The sequence below is a fragment of the Pleurodeles waltl genome, chromosome 5, assembly GCF_031143425.1.
Source record: "Pleurodeles waltl isolate 20211129_DDA chromosome 5, aPleWal1.hap1.20221129, whole genome shotgun sequence".
NCBI lineage: Eukaryota > Metazoa > Chordata > Amphibia > Caudata > Salamandridae > Pleurodeles > Pleurodeles waltl.
The window spans coordinates 123214747-123235789 of record NC_090444.1 but is presented as its reverse complement, the minus strand read 5'-3'; the positions used below and the strand labels follow the sequence as shown (position 1 = coordinate 123235789).

General features: G+C 47.6%; 1 protein-coding gene across 1 annotated transcript in view; it reads left to right on the top strand.

Moving 5' to 3' along the window:
• The window catches only part of INTS9 (integrator complex subunit 9), a 249465-nt gene that overhangs the window by 111579 nt on the left and 116843 nt on the right, over positions 1 to 21043 (top strand). Inside the window, exons 4-6 of the mRNA XM_069233783.1 lie at positions 4610 to 4672; positions 12245 to 12384; positions 15529 to 15615. Coding sequence (XP_069089884.1) covers positions 4610 to 4672; positions 12245 to 12384; positions 15529 to 15615 — 290 coding nt within the window. The remainder of the gene's footprint in view (positions 1 to 4609; positions 4673 to 12244; positions 12385 to 15528; positions 15616 to 21043) is intronic.

Genomic DNA, 21043 nt, shown 5'->3' with positions numbered 1-21043 from the left:
AAGTCACCCTCGTGACATGGATCATTTGAAAGACATGCGTAAGCTTTTATTACAAACCTTTTCCCATCCCACCTGTATGAATGTCACAGAGGCAATATGTCACTTTAAACTCCATCAACTTAAAAAAAAAAAACAGAAACATCTGGACACGTGCTGAAAAGGGAACATGTGAGTGCAAACAAATCACACGAAATAGCTGAGTTGTTTTGTCATTTGGGCTCAGGTATCACTTCGTGCCTTCCCATTCAGAGGTTGCAGGACTCCTTTACATTAAGCAGCCAATGTCTCCTATCATTCATCAATGCCTTAACACAATTAGTCACAGTCTCTAACAAGGGCCTGCCAGGGAAGCACATCTGGGAATTCTTTTAAAGGGTCGTGGCTTGGACATTAGTCATGTGCTGCACACATCGACCCCCCTCGCCATTATTCGGGGGTCCCTCTGTGTTTTCTGTTGTTGCATCCAGACACATAACTCAAGACTGGGCATAAGCCTGAACAAGCCTACTGGTGTTCCACGTGCTTGCCAGCAGCATCAATTAAATGGGTAACAATGATATTGTTATTTATAAGAAAATGTTTGGATTATGAAATGAGGAGGCTGTGATTTGAACATCACTAGGTCTGTGGAAGGGGTAGTGGTCTTCGGAGTGCCTGTCACTCATTTTCACTTCACACGGCTTCTCTCTGCAGCCTCTCGCTCTCAGACACTTAGGGCCAGATGTAGCAAGCCATTTGAATGGCGCAAACTGCGAAAAACGCAGTTTGCGCCATGCAAACGGCCTCACGCGATGCTCATTCCCAAATTGCGAGTCAGTACCGACTCGCAATTTGGGAATGCGACTCGCAAATAGGAAGGGGTGTTCCCGTCCTATTTGCGACTCGCATCGCAATTCAGCGTTGCTTTGTGACCGCGAATGCGGTCGCAAACCAACTCGCAGTTACCACCAGTGTCACACTGGTGGTAACGCATTCGCAAGCGGGAAGGGTTCCCCATGGGACCCCTTCCCCTTTGTGAATGTCGAAAAATATATGTTTTCAGAGCAGGCAGTGGTCCTATGGACCACTGCCTGCTCTGAAAAAACGAAACCAAATGGTTTCGGTATTTTTTTCATTTTGCAACTCGTTTTCCTTTAAGGAAAACGGGCTGCAAAATGAAAAAAAAAAACTGCTTTATTTAAAAAGCAGTCACAGACATGGAGGTCTGCTGACTACAGCAGGCCACCATCCCTGTGAGCGCAGGGACTCGCTATGGGGTCGCAAAATGCGACCCACCTCATGAATATTGATGAGGTGGGTCTTTGCAACCCCATAGCGAGTCGCAGAAGGTGTCTGAGACACCATTCTGCATCCGATTTTGCGACATGCAAAGTGCGAGTCGCTGTGACTCGCAATTTGCAAGTCGCTAAATCGGATTTTGCTACATCTGGCCCTTAATCCCCTTTCCTCCTGCACCTTTCTGAACTCCTCTGTTGGCATCTCACGTCATCTTTCCTCTCGAGTACTTTCTTCTCTCTTTCTCTGCCGTATTTTTATTCTGAGAGAGGGATTCCAGCGTTTTGACAAGTGAGTGGCTTGCACCCATGTCAGTAAGGCAAGTGATGTGTTTACCAGCAGTGACACGATTCACATAAGGGCCTTCATGGTCTAGAGGTATCAAGGTATACATCACCCAGTCAGAACCTCATGGGTTGTCCTATAATACGGGATAAGGATCATGAGCGGATTGACAATACCCAAGTTGGCCAGGAGTCCTGACGCTTTAGAGGCAGTATTACGGCAGACTCATTTCCAGTGCCCCAGCTAGCCACAGGCAAAGCAAGAACCTCTGAACCAGGGGGCCTGTCACCTGCCACTTCCATTTCCCCTTCTAATCCTCTCTCCTCGCTTCCTCCCGCCTCCCTGGCCTCCTTGGCCCCTCCCCCTTTGTCGAGCTCCTCGCATCACCCCTCTAATCACTCGCTGTATGTATTGCAACTTCAGTGACCTAAGTTTTGATTCGTGGCTCTGCTAACTTCATGGTCTGCCATACAATCCAACAGTGGTCAATTGATTCTTTATACCCTAACAACCCCGGCACAAAAGCAGTACCAACAGCATCTTGAGCTCTCGCTTCTGGCCCTGCTATTCCCAAAGTCCTTTCAAACACATCCTTGCGCCTGTTCAGATAATCAGGTGGCTCCTCACACTTAATATGCTTATAACTGGAAATTTTAGTCCAGTCATTTGTCACCGGGTATATCTCTGGAATCGCATTCAACAGTGCATCTGTCAACACATTCTGCTCCTCAGTATTCCCAGTGATCAGCTTCGACCTGGTGCTTTCTCCAGAAGTTTTCCTCTCATCTCTCTGGGCACAATTGGTCGCAACAACTGAATCACATCTGCCCATTGGGGTCTGCACACTTCAAACACGCTCCGCAATTCTTCTTGAAGTTTAGTTGGATTTTCTGGAATGTTGGGGACATTTTGTTATGTGTATTAATTTGGCAGGCCAGTGTTCATATAATGTGATCCACAACTCCACCGTTGGCTTCTGGGTAGTCTCGCAGAAGGAGAAAGGTGGAAGAGGATGGACTCTCATCATCTGCATCACTTTGAAGGGGAGAAGAGGAAGGCTGTCTAGGCATCCACCCTGCGGTTTGTGTCAAGCTTTCAGGAGTGATCATAGAACTTCTGTCTTGCGGTCCCACATGCTCTAGACTGATCCTCAATAGTGAGATCAGATTCCGATCTGGTCGTTTTGCTGTCTGCCAATCTCTGAACTTGCTTAAGCTCCAGTTGTCGGCTGTCCTGTAGGTGCTGCTCAGTTCCTGGGTACACACCCAGCCCCATCGGCCGCCATGGGGAACATGCCCTCCCTCTTACCTGAGCTTTTCTTCTCCTCCTCTTGGGTAGCTAGGGAGGAAACTGAGCAGTAGGAGCACAAGCCCTGACTCTGTCTCTAAAGTGGCTAATTTGATATTCCAACTTCTCCTGAGCATCTTTCATACTCTGGACATGGGATTCATGCATGCGTTTATGTGCTTCCTCATGCAACTGGATGAAGAGCGGCCACTGCTCCAATCTGTTTTTGGGGTATTTTAGCCCCTACTGTAAATTAGCTAATCTCTACATTTCAAAGGTTCTGTGCCCAGGAAAGGACATCCTCCTGTATTCATTAGTGAGTCCCACCTACTCTTTTAAGTACTTGCATGTGAAATTAGCATATTGTTGGGCAAGAGTCGGTTTCAGTGGGTGCTCACTACATTCAGATTGCCTGGCCCCCATCCTGATTCCTTAAAGTCCATTCACACTTCAGTGAAGGGAAAATGGTCTGCAGGCCTTGTGCCTGCAGCTCATCCTGTGAAAGATGGTTGAAAAGCCACCAGCTAGTGGAATAGGGCTTGCGTCAATTATTTCTTCTAACTGATCTCATGGAAGGGGGAGAAAGGAAGGCATTATGCACTCAAACCCAAAGATGCCCTTGTGTTTGATGAACATACAGTCTACACCTGGAGGGGCTCTTGAAGCAGTCGGGATACTTGCTCAGAGGGTCTTTTTTCTTATAGATTAATCCTTCAAGGGTCTGTGCTTCAGGTCTTGGCACTCCTGTCTCATCACTACCACATGTTTCCTTGAGCCCGCTCGCTCTGTATCCTTGGTTCACACTCTCCCTCATTTGACCTTTTTCTCTGGACTCCACCCAGTCTCGCCTTCCCAACTAACAACTGTGTGAACCCTTTTAGAAAATACTTTGGCTTCAGACAATATAAGCCATGCGAGCAAGCAACAAACACTTAGTAAATGCTGGGACACTTTACTTACCATTTTGATTGGGTTTGCACTTATATTGAAGCCAGTTGCGGGATCCGGTGCTGGGCAGTTCTCCGCCCCAGTTCCTCCAGAGAAACTTCTCCTGTGACCCTGGTGGCGACGTGTGGAGCCTGGTTCATCGCTCCCCTTCCCTCTTCCTTTGTTGAGGCACTTCTGCTGCTGCACACACCATATGTTAAAAGTAAAACACAAATCACCAGGAAGTCAAAAATCCAACTAGCATTTCATGCAAAATAGAAGGAAGCCCAGCTAAAGATCAAAGACAAGTTGTCCTTCCAGTTGACCAGTGCTCTAGCTAGAAGTCAGTCGTTTGGAATCTAAAGCTAAAATACTTAGAACCTTAGGCTGGTATGTTTCTATTCTGTTACTACAAGTCAATGAAGCTTGGTCATGGGCCAGAAACTTCTCACTTTCAGCGTAAACATATCTAAGGTGCTGGTGGCAGGATCCCTTGTCACCTCCCTACCTGGGAAGAATTGAATGAATGACCTTGAGGAGCAGATATCATTCCCACCTACAGTACTAGTCTCTCAAAATCCTGCTTCCGCTTGCCAGGTTTGAAAGTGAGGTTACGCTGGTGGGAAGTGGGCATGGTTCAGCGCGGCCCTATGGCGTCTGGATCGACTCTAGTCATGAAAACGAGCACCCATATTCAGTAATACAGAAAGCCTCAAAATATTATAAATGTTTGATTTAAACGATTGATACTTTCAGGGCTATATCTGCATTTGTTAGAATGTATTGGCATAATATATTAAGATTTAAAATTTTATTCACACCTTTTTTTTTTTAGGAGCTGAAAGAATGTGCTGGCCATGTGTTTGTGGACTCAGTCCTGGAATTCTGTCTGCCTGAGGTAGGTGGTGGCTGTCTTGGTAATACGTGTAAGCTCAAGGCGGACAAACACGCAGCGTGGGATTGTTTTGCATGCACATTTTGTCAAAGAAAAGCATCTTCTTGGCAGAAGTTTATTGATGAAGGAAGAGTGCCAGCTCCATCGTTGGTTTCGAGGCAGACTGACCTAATTTTAGAATTGATGCAGTGGTCACAGTAGACCTAGTCCTAATTTTTTTATTGAAGAGCCTAATCAAAACATTGTCTTTTTTTGTGGAGTTATTTATCCTCTGGCTAAAATCTGCCTATTTGATACCTTTATTGTTGCCCCTCTTATTGTTAAAGACATCTATGTCCATGCTGCTATTTGATCAATCGTGTGTCTTACGGTAGTTAGTGACACATAAATACATTTTAGATTACACTTAATAAGCACACCCTGGTTATGTTTCATCACATGATTCAGTGAAACTCTGCTCAACCACTGGTAGCTATGGTACAAGCAGTAGACAAAACATAGGAAAATGTGTGTTAAGTTCAAGCAGTGCCATACATTTTAAAGTCAAGAAGACAGCATAATAAAATACCCAAACCATTTTAGAAAAATAGAGAATAATTTAATAAACAAAATACACCAAAATTATTACTTTGATAATGCAAGCCGAAGATGTGAGCTTTTAAAGTTTTAAGGCAGAAAGCGCCTAGAAAAAGTAAAATGCCCTTAAAAAATGCCAGTTTTGGTTGACAGGGACTTAGTTGTGATTTCAGGCCAAATGCAATGTAGGGGAACGTCTGACATACAGAGTGGATTACACTGGTCAAAGTTTCTACCTTCAGACTTACTTATCTTTTTGAAAGTCAGAATCCTGCTGCTGGGTACAGTCCAAGCTGAAGCCAGCAAGGGATCCTCAAAGTTAAATTGTCATCTTGAGCTCCTGTTAAAGCTGTTGGCTTTGGCATGATGAGGTCTGAACAAGACAAAGCTGGATTTTGAAGCCTTATATTCGTTTAGCAAGGCAAGGTTGAAAGCTTTAGCGGTTGCGGTCTCCACAAGGCCAGATAACTTCACTGAGAAGACTTGCAGAATCTGTTTTGTCTGCAACAAAATGTGCGACAAAACTGTTTTTCATGCCCACCTATGGTGCAATCTCCCTGAGCAAGTCTCAGCACATTTTCCTGCTTCTCCGGAGGTGGAAACATTTTACTAAGTCCCACTTTTCCCCAGCTGCTGGGAAAGATCCTCCTTGTCACTCCTGCAGCTCTCAGGCCAGGCTTTTTGGCAGAGGCCTCTCTCCAGCCAGGATTCAAGTAGGGTCCAGTCCTCAATGGCCTGCTGGGCCTTCTTGATGTCATGAGCCTGTCTACTTTTTGTGTCCCTGGTACAGGTAAAGAGAACGCTAGCCACTTGAACCTTGCAGAGAAGTCCCAGTTCTTGAGTGCAAGCAGGAGTCAGGAGTCCTTGAGTCTTCCAGACAGGGGAGTTCTGTGAATGCGAAAAGACTTCTTAGTGACATGCTGAAAGATTCCCTAGAAATGTATTCTACCTATTACTTAACATTGGCTTTGTGTTTTTTAACTCACATTTGCTTGCCTTCTATTTGCTGCCTTTATTTATTTTAGGCTGTCCAGCATGTCTTTGTCCTTACCATGGATCATAGCCTGTATAATGTGTTCGTCCATGAGTTTTTGCTTTTTGTAACCAGCCCTTTAAATTTTGTTCTTATCTTGTCACATATGCTGTGCATCAAAGACAGAGGTCAACTATCAGGATCTGCCTTCCGAGGGAGCATTGTGTTTACTTTTCTTTCTCTGACTTCAAAGGGTGAGACTTTGTGACAGTCTTGCTAGGTACTGGGAGTGGGAAAGGATTTTTTTCTGGCACACACCAAAATGTAAATGTCTGTAAATTAATTGTGCAGATATTTCAGAATATATCAGAATTAGGAAAGCACAAATGAACCACATTTTTGTAATTCTGAAGTGCAATGGAAACAAATATTTGAATACAATCCAAACAAATCAGTACACTAGGTGATGCCATTTCCACACATTATCACTTGTGTGCTGTATAGTTCTATCAGTTAAACTGTGGGTGCAAATGTAATGGTCATTTCAGATGAAAATGTGTTGTCTGTAATAGCAGTGCATTACCACACCATGCATACTCCACTCTATGCCACTCCTTTCTGTGCCACTCTACTCTATGCCACTCCACTCTATGCCACTCCACACTACACCACTCCAATACACTCTACACAACTCCACTCAACAACACTCTAGTACACTATACTGCACTCTATGCCATGTAACTCTAGGCCACTCTACTCCGCTTTATGACACTCTATTCTACAACACTGCACTCTATGCTACTCTACAGCACTCTACGCCACTCCATTCTACAACACTCCACTCTAAGACACTCTGGGCCTGATTACAACTTTGGAGGACGGTGTTAATCCGTCCCAAATGTGACAGATATACCACCTACCGTATTACGAGTCCATTATATCCTATGGAACTCGTAATACGGTAGGTGGTATTTCCATCACATTTGGGACAGATTAACACCGTCCTCCAAAGTTGTAATCAGGCCCTCTGTCACTTCCCTCTGACACTTTACTCCAGTCTACGTTACTAGACGCTACACCACACCATTCTGACACTTTACACCACTTCAGTCTACAACACTTTACTCCACTCTACACCACTACGTGCCACTAGACTCTACTCCAGTCTACAGCACTCCACTGTACGACACACTGCCACTTCACTCTTGGCCACTCCACTGTATGATTCCACTGCGCTCTACAACTCTGCTGCAGTCTACCCCACTCCACAACAATCCACAAAACAACACTTTACTCCAATCTATGCCCCTCCAAGAACCTCGATGCCCCTCCACTTCACGGCCCTCCACTGTATGCCACTCTAATCTACTCTACAACACTACTCCTCTGTATGCCACTCTATGACATACTCCACTCTACGCCATTCCACTCTACACTACTCCATTCCAATCCACTCCATTTCACTATATTTTACACTATGCCACTCCACTTAACAAAACTCCACTCCACGCCACTAACATTTAGCAATGCTGAACAGCAACCTCACTGGTGTACACCACGGCTGAAACACATTGGCAAAGCCAATAGTTCTTGCAAAGGCTAGACCCAATGGCTTTGCAATGCTCGCTTGTAGCAGAGCTTTCCTCTTCGGATGCAGTCTTATGAACTGCATGAATGTTCTGAGGTGGAGCTGAGGTGCCAGTCTTATCCTGTTCACTAGTCAGTCATTGGAGAATGTTCCCAGTCCTCTCTGTTTTCTCCCAGTATGCCCACCTCCTTTTGCATCACTTTCTCTTTTATTTCCTGTAAAACCAAATTGCAGAAGCCCTAACTCCCAATTCGTAACCCCTTTCTTCTATCTGAATGGGCTCTTGCTCTCCCTAAACTACTCTCCTATTTACTTGAGGTATCTTGCTAAAGGTCACAAACTGTTTTCGACCTGCTGGGGTTGGAGCAAAAGGGTCTAGAAGGGCCATAGGAATAAATAGCAGCAGATCCATGTGGTGTATTCAACTCAGAAGAGGTAGTTTGAAGGTTGCCTTTTGGTATTCCAACTCTCTTCAAGATAGCCAGTCCCTGTTAAGTTGACTGTTGTGGATTACACCCCAACCTGGCTAAGTTATTGTCCTCTGAAGAGCACAGTCATTAACTTCAGCCAGGAATATGTACCGGGCATCTGGAGTCGAGATGAGTGGCAAAACAGCTTCTTGGCTAGTTTTGGGTGAGGCACCAGAAAGTAAATTGTTATAAAGTTGATCTTCTAGTAAAGGTATCAAAAGTGTACTTTCACCATGGAATTATATATTTGTTAAATTAAGTGAAAAATACATTTGAATTAACTTTCTAGCATTTCCCTGGCAAAGATAGAATTTTTTTTTTCCCCTAGGCCATTTATTAGAGATAGAGGGGGTCATTCTGACCCTGGCGGCCGGTGACCGCCAGGGTCACCGACCACGGGAGCACCGCCAACAGGCTGGCGGTGCTCCCGAGGGCATTCTGACCGCGGCGGTTCAGCCGCGGTCAGAAAGGGTAAACCGGCGGTCTCCCGCCGGTTTACCACTGCCCAACAGAATCCTCCATGGCTGCGGAGCGCGCTCCGCAGCCATGGGGATTCTGACACCCCCTACCGCCATCCTGTTCCTGGCGGGTCAGGCACACATTAGGATTGACTTATTAAAATATAAAAATAGGTTTTCCTACATGGCAAATGCACTTTTGCTGCCCAAGAATACATGCAGTGCTTTTACGGCCCTCATATGGCTTTTAAAGCCTATGCATTTGGGGTCTTTTCTGTGCCATCTATCATGCCACACAAAAGAAAGAATAATGAGCCAACTCATTAATTTGAGTGTGAAGTGATTGTTTTAACGGGATGGGCACATGCTCTATATTGCTGTTTAGCAGTGGAATACCACACATAGTCTCAATGCCAGAAAAAAGAAGACAAGAGAAATAGTGAAGATCACAACAGAAATGTTTCTTACAACAACATCCTGCCTACACCAATGGCTAAGTCTGTAACACACTGAACAAAACTGTGCAAAGTGCACCAACCAGATGCAGAAATTGGTGAACCATGCCAGCATCATCAGGAAAAAAATCACATTGTGCAAATCTTGGTCACTACAGTGATGTCTTCCTCCATCTCCATGTACTCATATTGCAGCATCAGCATGAGGCCATTACAATTGCAACTAGTCTAATGGATGGCATCAAACAAACGGCGATAAGGATAGACAGGCCAGGGTCACAAGTACTATAATGGAAGACACTACTTGTTGGATGGCACCTTGAAATCCTTCAGGATGCTAGAACCATCATCTGTTCTTATTAAGTATACATCCCTAGAAGACAGAAGCACCAACTTTCAGGATATTCTCACTAATGCTCACTGATTGAGTCTGGTAGAACAATCGCACACAAAGGTGAATTACTAGTTGGATGTCTAGCCTTACAGATTTTCTTGCCTTGAGTAAAACATTATAATGTAAAGATCAACACAATCCTCATGACATCTATGATTTGGATCAAAAAGCATTGTGCAGAAGGTCTTGCACCATACTTTTCATCAATTGATCATGTATTTTCACAGAACATCTGTATGGTTTAGTACTGAATTAGCAGGCAGTGTCAGCAGAAACGGAGCAGCTTGCCATGAGTGCGAGCTGCTGTACACTTTATTGGGGAGTCTGAAGGAACATGCTTAGAGCACTTTAAACTTAGTCTATCACGTGTGACATCAGTGATTCAGTAACTAATGTGTGGTGGATACACAGACAACATAGTGCTGCTCATGAATAAAGACTTATGGCTGCAATGCATGTGTGTGTAGCTTCATAAGATAAGAAATTAGTAATAAGTAAAAAGGACAACATTACCAAAACCACATCAGCAAACATGGACATGCTTGGCTGCTTGCAATAGGGAAAGGTGGGAACCACACATCCCTCACACTGAAGATGTTATTATTTCTAGGTGCTCAGAATATACAGTTAGATATCTATGGTCCCTAAAGAATCACACACTAGGAAATGTACTAGATTACAATTTTTTTTTACTCTACAGACAACGCTGGGTCTCCTACTGTCAGACTAAGGTTGAGGAAACTCAAAGACCTGTGCTACAAACAGGAGCGGCTCCTTTGCAATGGTGAAGGAGCTTCACCCCCCCCTCCCCACCACCCCCTGGCTAAGCCAGGAAATGAAAGCTAAAACAATATTTAATTATTGTTTTATCTTTCATCTGCTGGCTCATGGGAGTTGGGAAGAGTGGAGAGCACTAAGTGCGCAAGTGTGTTTGGCCGGCGGTCTCAGGCCGGCCAAACGCATGCGCACTTAGGTTTCTCCAGCGCGGATGTGCTATACAGCCGGGCTGTAGAAACTGCACAGACCCCCAGGGTTGTGTCTGAGCAAGAGGTTTAGCATGAAAGTGGCGCCAGGATTGCTCAGGAGCCTGTGCTTGTGTCCCAGCACAAGATGACCAGAGGAGCAACACGGCAGGAGGCGGCAACGGGAAAAAGTAAGTTTTTTTTTTTTTTTTTTTTTTAATTTTTTTTAATTAGTATTATATTTTTTTTATTTTGTTCCCGCCACACCATGCGATTTGCGGAAGCCGCCGCTGGCTACACATGGAACTAGAGAGCACAGACTGACACTCCTTTGCACGTTGCTCTCTCGTACTCTTTTTGGAAATTGTATTTGTAAGTAGTCAGCAGCTTGTATGTTTCCGTCTGGTGTAAAGATTCAGTGAGTGGGTACATAACGCAATAAGCAAAGCTAGTAGGTCTCACCGTTAAGAGCTTTTTGGCTTTGCCAGTGCCGTCTGCCCATAAGGTACAATGTTGGCAAAATAAAAATAAAAAGCGACTCAATGGCTGCCCTTGCCAGTCACATCTTCCTGCCAGCGCACACGAGTCACCACACGTGCTCGCACCTACATAATGACACTAACACCAATATCCTTCTTCTTTTTTTTTTTTTCTACCGATCTATGATGGCGGACATTACTTAGATCGGTAAAAAAAAAATGTTTTATGTAAATTAAATATATGTAACTCCCAGGAGCAAGTGGCAGCTGCCAGTCCCTCCCTAAAAACGAAAAACAAAACAAAGTAATTGCCCACAAGGGATGAGGGAGGAACAGAGGAGCATGTGAGGGGTAGCAATGGGAGTGGGGTGATAAAGTACAAATAGAGCTGAATGGGTGGAGCGAAGCAGCGCACGAGGGGGAGAGCCAGACACAGCGCAAATGGGGATTCAAATGAGAGAGAGAGAGCACAAGGGGGAGAGAGCAACACGGAGAGCAGGGGTTCGGGGAGAATCACACGAGAGAAAGAGCAGCCTACAACGGGGTGAGGAATCAGAGCATGGGGGTGTTACAGGGAGGGAAGTAGCACACTAGGGAGAGAGCTGGAAAACAAATGTACTCTCGTGTAGTGCCTGAAGAAAAAAATGATTCCCTAAGTGTGAGCAGTTTTGGGACACAAGCCATCCAATCAAAGGGATGGTAAAGAGGCTGTGCTCCATGGGAGGGACAAACAGAAGTAGGGGACAGCAAGCCATCGAATAAGAATCAAATAAATAAGTGACAGCAAAGCTCACCAATGGCAAGCAATGGGCATTAAGCCCCGGTAAGTTCTTGGTAAGTAGACAATAGGTCTTTTTCAGTGTAGCAGCTGTGGTGTCTGCTAGGCTCAATCTGAACGTAGGGACAGCAGCAACAGAGGGGAAATGCAAAAAATACCACCCTCGAGATCTGAAATGTTCCGGCGAATGTATATTTTCTCAACCCTGAAGGCTCCCCTGGGCAGTTTCAAGCAGTGAGCATCGGGGCGCCTTAGGTAAAAGCAGAATAGGGTCCAGTTGGTGGATGCGGGGACGCCTCGTACTGCAAGTAAATGAGGCTTTTATTGTACAGCTTGTACAGATGACTGACGAGAGGTAACTGAAATATACAGCGTGTTGGACTCCGTTCAAGGAAAGCTTCAGGATTTGCGGCGTATGTACTGTTTGTTCTTTCTTCCCCAGACAGAGTTGATAGATCTGTCTACCGTAGATGTGATCCTCATCTCTAACTATCATTGCATGATGGCCCTGCCGTACATCACCGAGCACACCGGCTTCAATGGGACCGTCTACGCCACCGAGCCCACCGTGCAGATCGCCAGGTGAGCGCTCCGCCTGCTGACTCGCTCACGTTTTACAGTGGACCATGTTTTTGTTTTTTTTTGTTTATCTTGCCAACAGTTAGCTTGAAGAGACTTTGGTTTATGTTCTTGCAGGCCACGATTTTCCTTTAGGTTTTTTTTTAAGTGCTGTCAAACTAATATTTTGAACCGTGCCATGCTTTACATTCTGCGCAAGCTTTTTATTCGAATTTTTATTTAAATTTTTCGTCTGTTTCCGATTTTAGATGACCATTGGGTGATTGATTTAATTTATTGATCTATCAAAATTGTTTGTGCGAATCACTCACACATCCCGGCTTCTTCGTAACACTCACTGCCTAATTTATTCCGCCCCTCCCCCCATATCATATGGGCTGCTTTTGCATTGATTATTCACTGAATATGAACGGATAAAGGCTGCCCACAATATTTATTGCAAAACACATTTTAAAGACGTGCTTTTGTGGCATCACAGGTGGCCCCACTTGTTTGTGGCTTACGTCAGTGACCTAATCTGGAGGCAGGCGAGAACACATGCTCGGATTGTCTGTTTCTGGTTTGAAACATGATGGTCCCTCATATGTGAAATGTAGCCTCATTGAGGCATGTTAAATACATAAACGTCAGCCTGAAGGCATATTAAAAACTAAGCACAGTCAAGGCACGTAGGGAGCAATGATGCCTACGGAGAGTAGCTGGCCTGTGGCATGTTACATGCGGAGAACATGCAGGCTCAGCCATTTGTTCATATGGAGAACAGCTAAAGGCATGTTGCATAGAGAGAAGTTAGCTTCAGACATGTTGTGAATGGGGAACAGTCAGTGGAGAAATGTTATGGGGGGGGGGGAGGGTTAGCCTGTCCTATTGCCATAGACCACCCTCGACCTTAGCAATGTAGGGTGGAGACCAGTCAGTCAGAGACCCCGCTTGCAGTACTCAGTCTACAGGATTGTGTTGTATGCACAGATCAGTCCCATGGGGACTTGTTCATGCCTGTAATATACATGATGCTGAAATATAGTTTATTTTAACGCATGTCATGAGTCTGGCTGAACTGTACTATTAGTCAAATAGAAGAAACGCCATGGATGTTTTTCTTAAATACATATTAAGCGCCTTCCAAATCCATCCCACTGTTTCACGTTCTGTGGAGCTGGTCATTGGTGTGGTCTTCTTGTCAAAGAAAAGTGAGTTTACGCACTTTAAACAAGAAAATAACCCACCACAAATGTACACTTGTATATACCGTGATTTGTCAATGAGAAGCCTTTAAAGTAACAAGGAAGCCGTTCTCGCCTCGCTGATTGGAAGTTCTCCACCACCTGCGAGCAGGCACCAACAACCATGGACCTTTATTTGGCTGAAATACACAGCCCTTTTACCACAGCAGCGTACTGGCTAGGGACATTAAGGAGAAAATGTGATTCTGACCGCTTTGTTCCTCGTGTTCACTGTGTGTTTCACGGAAACAAAGTATAAATGAGGTGTGAGGTGGGTCTGAGAAGAGAGGAGAGAACCAACTGGGAACAGTGGATCTCAACGAAATGGGAATAATGCGAGTGTACGGAGCAAATTCTACATCTTGATGGCATATAATTACCTGGATGAGTAAATGCAGAATGCACAGTTAAGGGAATGCTGATGTTTACAGGAAAGTTGTGACTTGCTGGTCCCAGTCTCAACTTTTGCTGCATGACTCCTCCATAATTGTCATTGTGACATGTACTGGGTGTACCGCCTGCACCTGGTTTCAGGGTATTACCTCTCCCTCTCTCACAGCCACAATTTCTTGTGGGATGTCGCTCCTTTGGGTCCTTTAGCTATGGAGGAATGAACCTGTACCAACTAGGAAACGGATGTGTGTGGTTGTCTCAGACAGTCATCTTTCCATTCAGTAGTGTTGTCCCAGGCCTGGTGCCAGTGCCCAGGCGAACGATAACCTCACCCGCATGAGGGGGTGAGGGCGGTTCAGTGATCGCCTCTTCTCGTTGGGCCAGACCCTGAAGAGCAGTTTTTGTGTTGTCTTACCACTAGAGAGGTTGTCAGGCTGTCACCCAATGATGGTTTCCAGAATGTGGTATGTGTTGGGTAGCAGTGTTCATTCTTCTAGGGCCTAATGGGACTTTTCCATGTGACCAGCAAGGGTGAGCGCAAAATGAGGATTGTAACGGACACCCATGAGAAAATAGGGTCTAGAGCTGAGGCCAGAAGAAACAAGTGTAACCGTGGTGTGGTTCTGTTTCACGCCCAGTGCCACCCCTTTTTGTCAGAGAAAGGAGATGTGAGCAGTCACAGCTGGATTGGAAGATACACTCTGGGTGACTTCAGGGGACCGGAGTATAGACACAGTGACCCCTGTAATCTTTCTTTTTGATCTCTTCTTTATCCTTTGAGTGACATGGGCATAAATTGTGATGCTTTAGGCCTTGGTGGACAAAGGGCAACCAGAGTTCTAAGCGAGCCGTGCCACTTCATCTGAGAGGGGCCTACTTGGGCGCCTGTTGGTCTCCTCTCCAAGGGTGCCTTATGCCTTCAGTGAGAGCTGGGGTTCACCGCGCACGGCAGGCCGAGGAAGGATGAGCAGGGCCAATGGTCATTTACTTTACCGCAGTCTCCTTCAGTAGCTACAACTGCTGTTTTCCTCATCTCTTCCTACATTTCCGGTGACATGCGCAGGTGAGGCGATGGTCAAGCCTCAGTTGGCCACATTAGAACAACTACTTGGGGTGAACGCTTCTGTCTTGGAATTGGAAATTCATACTTGGTCATTTGGAGCCCTTAACAAGCCTGCAAAACCCACAGAGGCTTGGACGGCTGATTTTCAGGTAAGGTAGCGAGCGGTACACTGCAGTGGTATTTAAGTATGGGTGAGAATGTTCTGCACCTTCTTCTTTCAAAGGCTTCCTAATGAGCACCCAATGAATGTCCCTAATGAACATCTGTATCAGTCATGATGATTTTTATTTTGAGTTTCTGAGTTAAGATCGACTTGAATTTCTTGCATATTCTGCATTTTCTTTTAGTAGAAAACCTTGTCCTAAGAACGAATACGCACATAGATAGGGTGAGTTCACATTTCTCAGTCACCATGTGGCAAAGCAAAGTCATTGTGATTGTGTGACATTGTCCATTCTCCTTTTACAGACTTCTGATGGAAGAGCTGGTGAGCTTCATTGAACGAGTACCAAAGAATCAAGCTACCTCCCGGTGGAAGAATAAGGAATTACAGAGGTACTGGTGCATGAATGATTGATTGATTTGTAGTGTTTAAAATGGACCAACTTGTATCGAAAGTCCCGTAGATGAAAGACAGACACGGTAAGTGAACAAATGTGAACATATCATCGCCCTAAACCACCAACTACCACGTAATAAGACAAATGCCACTTAGCCAGTGTAGGTTTGTGGTTGGCATTAAATGTAGCAGAAGAAGAGCAGAGAGGGTGGGCGACAGCTTGTCTAGTTGACGCGGGGTTGAAGAAACTACTGCCACGACAAAAGTTGACTAAGGCCAGCCTTCTAAAGCGGCCATGTAGGCGCATGCGCACTAGTGCTACAGTGGGAGCAGATGCGGTTTAAATCTATTTTAGCATCAGCACCTGTTAGTGGTCCTCAAATCGTGCCAGCGCTCATACTGCCCGTTATCAGTCCTGATCTGTACAACGAGTGCAAAAACAATCGTACCCCCCCCCCCCCCTCACAACTCCAATCGTAGCCCATGGAACCCGTTGGGTCTAAATGCCCTGGTAAATGTCAAGTTTGCGCCTTGTTGACACAAAAGGTGTCTCATACCATGCATGGATTCTTCTGCGCTGGGGTTGGGACGCTAGCGACAAAACACCATCCTGCGGGAGCTCCAGACCACCGCAGTAGCCTTCACCAGCGCCTTGATCCACCTGTCCCCACTCCAGGCGCTGCATGGTTTACGACGTGTTCAAGGAATCCGCTATTCCCCGAATCCATGTCATTTACAGCAAGTCAGCGCGCACTAACTCTAGTCTACGGGTAAGAGGTCTACATAGACTTGGCAGGGCAGCGTCTTTTGTGCTTTTAGTGGAGTTTTGAGTTATGGTGAAGAAGTTCACTGTGATAACAGAACTGGCTATAAATACAAAGGCCTTTCCTGGAAATCGATCAGAGGTGCTTTGTCAATTTCCATAAACCGATGGAGACGTGTCTGGATTAGCATCAGACGGTGCATTTGTCACGGTACCTGTTACTCTCGGGTGTCATGCCAGGTGTCACCCTGGCAGTGCACGCGCCTTTCTCTGGTGGATTTATCTCAGGCCGCGGCTGTTACTCTGGTGGACTCTGACCCGAGGTTTCAGTTTTCTGGAAATGTAAAAAAAAAAACGACATCATAATATTGAATAGATTTGTATTTCTTTGTAAGTGGGGTGCACATTAGAATCATTTGTTAATTGCATGTACCCGACTTCTGGACATCAAATAGAATAAGAAAATGACAGAAGCTATTATTTCTGATCTCACTCTACATAGCGTTTGTTTTGTTCGAAAGATGAAAAGCACCTTAATCTCTTTGCATTATTCGATATATTGCACATCGCATTTTAATCCCCGGTGGATAACTTCCTTTGTTGTGCCGAAAGGGAGAGTTTGTCCTCCGTCACCTGACCTCCGTGGACTTTGTTAATACACTTTTAAAGGGGCCGCCTTCCTCCGCCTCGTGCCCTCCGTTGCCAGCATTGACCAGGGCTCGTTAGAAGGGTGTGCGATAGGTGTGGACAGGGTGACCGTGCAATACTCCCCCCCCCCCCCCCCCACCCCCACCCCCGGTGCTCTGTGTCCTTCTAAGATGCTACACGGTAGTCATGGTGATTAAGATCCAGAGTACATCACCGGCAACTCCGATGATCAGACTATAAACCCCGGGCCGGAATGAGTGATGAATGTAAACAAGGCTCTGCTGCGGGGGTGGGGAGGGGCGGGTTTTGTACAATCTGATGGCGCAAAGTGAATTTAACAGCGGTGTAAACAAAATGCGTACTTTTTTTTTTTTTTTACAACTTCTCTGGCTTGTGTACATATCCCATGTCCATTTCTGAGTGACTGTAATCTGCTTGCCAATACATTGCAGAGATGGGCACTATTTTGTTTCTTGAAAACATTGTATTTTTTTTTCGTTTAAACAGTCCATTTATTTAGTTGTGAGAATCTCCAGCGGACAGTTTATTGCCACGCTAGGATAAATCAATCAATCCATCAATCACTGCATTTGTAAAGCGCGCTACATACCCACGAGGGTCTCAAGGCGCTGGGGAGGGGGGGTGCTACTGGTTGAAGAGCCAGGTCTTGAGGAGTCTTCTAAAGGCCAGCAGGTCCTGGGTCTGTCGTAGGATGGTGGGGAGAGTGTTCCAGGTCTTGGCGGCGAGGTAGGAGAAGGATCTGCCGCCGGCGGTGGTTTTTTGGATGCGGGGGACTGTGGCGAGGGCGAGGTTGGCAGAGCGGAGGCTTCGGGTGGGGATGTGGAAGCTGAGTCGGTTGTTGAGGTAGGTGGGTCCGGTGTTGTGCAGTGCTTTGTGTGCGTGGATCAGGAGCTTGAAGGTGATCCTTTTGTTGACGGGGAGCCAGTGCATGCCTCTCAGGTGGAGTGTGATGTGGCTGCGGCGGGGGACATCGAGGATGAGTCGGGCCGAGGCGTTCTGGATGCGTTGGAGTCGTCTCAGGAGCTTGTTTGTAGTTCCTGAGTAGAGGGCGTTCCCGTAGTCGAGTCTGTTGGTGATGAGGGCCTGGGTAACTGTTTTTCTCGTGTCAAGGGGGATCCATTTGAAGATCCTGCGGAGCATACGGAGATTGTTGAAGCAGGACGCGGAGACGGCGTTGACTTGCCTGGTCATGGAGAGAGTGGAGTCGAGGATGACCCCCAGGTGGCGTGCGTGGTCCGTGGGTTCCGGGGCTGTGCCTAGTGACGTGGGCCACCAAGAGTCGTCCCAGGCTGATGGGGTGGGTCCGAGAATGAGGACCTCCGTCTTGTCTGAGTTCAGCTTCAGTCTGCTGTCCTTCATCCAGTCGGCTACGGCCTTCATTCCTCGGTGGAGGTTAGCTTTGGCGGTGTGGGGATCTTCGGTGAGGGATATGATCAGCTGGGTGTCGTCGGCGTAGGAGATGATGTTGAGGTTGTGTTGTCGTGCGACGTGGGCGAGGGGGGCCATGTAGATATTGAACAGTGTCGGGCTGAGGGAGGATCCCTGTGGGACGCCGCAGATGATCTCGGTGGTTTTGGAGTGGAAGGGTGGGAGGCGGACGCTCTGGGTTCTGCCGGAGAGGAAGGATGTGGTCCAGGCCAGGGCCTTCTCTTGGATACCGGCGTCATGGAGCCGTGCTGATAGGGTGCGGTGGCAGACCGTGTCAAAGGCTGCTGATAGGTCCAGGAGGATGAGGGCAGCTGTTTCTCCTTTGTCCATCAGGGTCCGGATGTCGTCAGTGGCGGCGATGAGGGCGGTCTCGGTGCTGTGGTTACTGCAAAAACCGGATTGGGAAGGGTCTAGGATGTTGTTAACTTCGAGGTAGCGGGTCAGCTGTTTGTTGACAATCTTCTCGGTCACTTTTGCTGGGAAAGGGAGCAGGGAGATGGGCCGGAAGTTCTTGAGGTCCTTGGGGTCCGCCTTGGGCTTCTTCAGAAGGGCGTTGATCTCGGAATCTTCCAGCTTTCTGGGAAGGTTGCTGTCTCGAAGGAATAGTTGATTGTTTTCCGGAGGTGGGGCGCGATGGTTGCGCTGGCTTTGTTGAAGACGTGGTGAGGGCAGGGGTCCGATGGGGATCCGGATTGGATGGAGTTCATGGTTTTGATGGTGTCTTCGTCGCTGACGCTGGACCAGACGGTCAGGCGACTGGTGCGAGTGGTAGTCACAGGGGTGGTGGACTTGGTGGTGGGTACGGGAGGGTCGGAGTTGAAGCTGTCGTGGATGTCGGTGATCTTGCGGTGGAAGAAGGTGGCCAGAGAGTCGCACAGGTCTTGAGATGGTGGGATGTCGTTGGTGTTGGAGCTGGGGTTGGAGAGTTCTTTCACGATGCTGAAGAGCTCTTTGGTGTTGTGTGCGCTGTTGTCTAGGCAGTCCTTGAAGGTGGTCTTCTTGGCGGTCCTGATGAGTTGGTGGTGTCTGCGGGTGGCGCTCTTGAGGGCTGTGTGGTTGTCTGGTGTTCGGTCGTGGAGCCATTTCTTCTTCATCTTCCGACAGGTGTGCTTGGAGATCCGTAGGTCCTCGGTGAACCAGGCGGCTTTCTTGTTGGTGTGGTTGGTTGTAGAGGTCTTGAGAGGGGCGAGGGTGTTGGCGCAGTCGTTGATCCACTGTGTGAGGTTGGTCGCGGCGGTGTCTGGGTCGGTGGGTGGTATCAGGGCGAGGGCGGTAGTCAGTTGGTCCTCGGTGACCTTGCCCCAGCAGTGGCGTGGTAGCTGTTGGGTGCGGTGGTGTGTGGTGGGTTTTCTGAAGGTGAAGTGGACGCATCTGTGGTCGGTCCAGTGTGGTTCGGTGGTGTGGTTGAAGGAGACGTGGGGGATTGCGGAGAAGATGGGGTCGAGCGTGTGTCCACCGGCGTGAGTAGATGTCGTTACGAGCTGTTTGAGTCCGAGGTTGGCGAGGTTGTCGATCAGGGCGATGGAGTTGGCGTCGTTGTTGTTCTCGAGGTGGAAGTTCAGGTCCCCGAGGAGGATGTAGTCCGTGGAAGCGAGGGCGTGGGTGCTGATGAGGTCGGCGATGGTGTCACTGAACTGTGGGCGGGGTCCGGGAGGTCTGTAGATGAGAGTTCCTCTGAGGGTGGTGTTGGGGTCGGTGTGGATCTGGAAGTGCATGTGCTCGGCGGTGGTGAGGGTGTCATCGGTGTTCGTTGAGATTTTGATGGAGTCTTTGTGGATGATGGCGATTCTTCCTCCCACTCCGTTGGTGCGGTCTCTGCGGGAGATCTTGTAGCCCTGTGGGATGGCTATGGCGATGTCTGGTGCTGAGGTGGCGTTCAGCCAGGTCTTGGTCAGGAAGGCGACGTCGGGGGTGGTGGAGTCTAGGAGGTCCCAGAGTTCGATGGCGTGCTTGCGAGCGGAGCGGGTGTTGAGGAGGATGCAGCGGAGGTGGTTGGGTTCTCTGGCTGGTGGTGTGGAGGGTTGGATGCTGGTGAATCTGCAGTTCCGGCAGGTGAAAGGCCCCTGGGTGCGTTTCGGGGAGGCCCGGTAGCAGGGGTGGTCTCGTCTGGTGTTGAGTGCGTGGAGGGTGCTTGCGTCGTAGTGCAGTCTGGCGTTGCAGGGGTGCGGGTTCCAGGGGTGCTGGTGCTGGTGCATGGTTGCGGTCCAGGCGCGGACAGGCGCAGTCGGGCTTGCCTTAGGCGCGCCTTCGGCATGCCAGCGGCGCGGCCGCTTTGCGGCCTCCATATGAAGGCAGAGGGAGGGAGGAGCAGCTGGGAGGTGGGAGCGGGGCGGCCAATGGGAGTGAAGGGGGCGGGGCAGCAGGGGCTCAGCGGCGAGGGAAAAACTGCGGGAAAAGACGGCGGGAGAGGGACAACAGAGCACAGGGGTACAGAAAGCAAAACACAGGAGCACAGAATGAAAAAACAAAGTGGCACAGAAGCCAGGCGCAGGGGTACAGATTAAAAAAGGGAGCGAGTAGTCAGGCGGCAAAAGCGGCAACAGAGGTTCAACCCACAGGAGGCT